Source organism: Penaeus vannamei, chromosome 33 (assembly GCF_042767895.1).
Source record: "Penaeus vannamei isolate JL-2024 chromosome 33, ASM4276789v1, whole genome shotgun sequence".
NCBI classification, from domain to species: domain Eukaryota; kingdom Metazoa; phylum Arthropoda; class Malacostraca; order Decapoda; family Penaeidae; genus Penaeus; species Penaeus vannamei.
The window spans coordinates 5966919-5968887 of record NC_091581.1 but is presented as its reverse complement, the minus strand read 5'-3'; the positions used below and the strand labels follow the sequence as shown (position 1 = coordinate 5968887).

The window sequence follows — 1969 nt, the reverse complement described above, 5'->3', positions numbered from 1 at the left end:
GAGAGAGAGAGAGAAAAAAAAAGAAAGAAAGAGAGAGAGAGAGAGCGATAGATAGAGAGATGTATATACAAACATGTGTGTGTGTTGCGTTCTGTTTATCTCCCTTTATACCTCAGTTTTGTCTATCTGTCTCTTTACCCAATTCGGTATCTCTCCAGCTATTAAACAATCCATGAACTTGTGTTGCGTTTTCTCTTTCTTTTTAATGTATTTTCTGAATGTATTTCTCTCTTCAACGCCCTTGGTCGACCGTGCGAGGAGCAGCTATCGTGACCTCTACGTCCTGTCCTGCCATCCACACGTGCCCTAGACATTTTAAGGATTTCTTTTAGAAATTTTACGAATACTTGTTCAATTAGATAGTTTCATATCGCGATCACATTTTTATATGCCAGCTTAAAATACCAAGTTTTTTTTATATTATTCGAAATAAAAACGTTGATTGTACTGGGCATCGTTATTGATCTACAGCGAAAGGAAGGGAGGATAGGAGGATAAGGACTACTCACTCTCCGTGTCTCTTCAAATTGCATTATAAGTGACCGAGAAACCAGCGTGGATGACAGAGCTATCCGTTATAAACCTGATGATCATTTCGTTCCCGATGGACGTGAACGCTGGAGGAAGCGAAGTGCCAGTGTAGGTGGACCTGTTGCGACAATTTTAGACTGGTGTGAGTCCAACTCCAAATCCGCAAAGTTACAAGATGCGCTTGGTTGTCCATTAACAAAGCATATGAAACCTTGCTCGAGTTTCAGCTAAAGTAGTAAACAAGACGTAGGTTCTTATCTATCGTCTGTTCCACGAGCGGCACTTACCAGGAGTAGGAAGATCCCGTGCAAGGATCAGCCAGCCAAACCTCGTCGTAGACCTCAACATCGAAGGTCAGCCAGGTCAGACTCACGCTGGACCCCAAAGGAACTTGGATTCGCCACTCGATGTCTTGGCTGTTCACGTAGTAATTGTTTGAGTTGACCGACAGGGTGTCCGAAGAACCGACCAGATCTGACGCGAAGAAAAGGCGGTCATACTGTTATGTTTGCATACTGTATATGTACACACGTATATAATAACTGTGTGTGTATGTGTGTGTGCGTGTGTCGCACGTGTTCTTCAGTCGAACACTTACAGATCTTCTGCGGCGAGGTGTTCGTCTGATCACACGGCGGCGGCGGCGGAGTCGTGGTCGTCGACAGAGCTGACACTGAAAGCACAAGTATTAGAGGCCTTAAATAAAGCGACCAACAAGTGCGATTACCTAACCATACGCTGAATGCCGAATGCCAGTAGTTGGCGGAACGTGTACACTAACGGTGAAAACAATCCCCCCCCCCCCCTGACAGGACCTCGGGGAAGACAAAACTCGCACTTACGTCGCTCCTGTGTCGAGTACACGAGAAAGTCCGGGTTCAGGGGCACGTATGTGAGTTCGTACACGTTGTAGAGGACGGTGCACACGTAGCCCTTGGATGAGGCCGTCATGGTGTAGGCTTGGCAACCCACACTCACGCACGCGACGCCGCACTGAAGCCGAGTCAGCACCTGGAAGACAAGGTATTTTAAGTTATGGAGTTCTCGCTCTCTCTCTCTCTCTCTCTCTCTCTCTCTCTCTCTCTCTCTCTCTCTCTCTCTCTCTCTCTCTCTCTCTCTCTCCCACTCTCTCTCTCTCTCTCTCTCTCTCTCTCTCTCTCTCTCTCTCTCCTCTTACTATCCCCTTCCTCCATCTCACTCTCTGCCTTTCCACCTTACTCCTCTCCTGTCATGTTATTTAAGGGGGTGAGGCATGTGTAGAATAATTAGACGATAGATCGAGGGTTCTCAGCCACTGCAGTCTGGCAATACACTAAATATGCAAATACTAAGCTTCCGTGACATATCTACGCTTCACTCCACTTTTATGTTCTCTTAGGAATGCACAAACTTCTTTAATTATGCCATAAGAAACCGTAGTAAGGTCTAATTGATGGAA

General features: G+C 46.2%; 1 protein-coding gene across 1 annotated transcript in view; it reads right to left on the bottom strand.

Moving 5' to 3' along the window:
- Positions 1-210: 210 nt before the first annotated feature.
- The window catches only part of LOC113817349 (zinc metalloproteinase nas-39), a 9142-nt gene continuing 7383 nt past the window's right edge, over positions 211-1969 (bottom strand). Inside the window, exons 3-7 of the mRNA XM_070145324.1 lie at positions 1374-1542; positions 1130-1204; positions 819-1005; positions 510-649; positions 211-306 (exon numbers count right to left, since the gene is read on the bottom strand). Coding sequence (XP_070001425.1) covers positions 523-649; positions 819-1005; positions 1130-1204; positions 1374-1542 — 558 coding nt within the window. The 3' untranslated portion in view covers positions 211-306; positions 510-522. The remainder of the gene's footprint in view (positions 307-509; positions 650-818; positions 1006-1129; positions 1205-1373; positions 1543-1969) is intronic.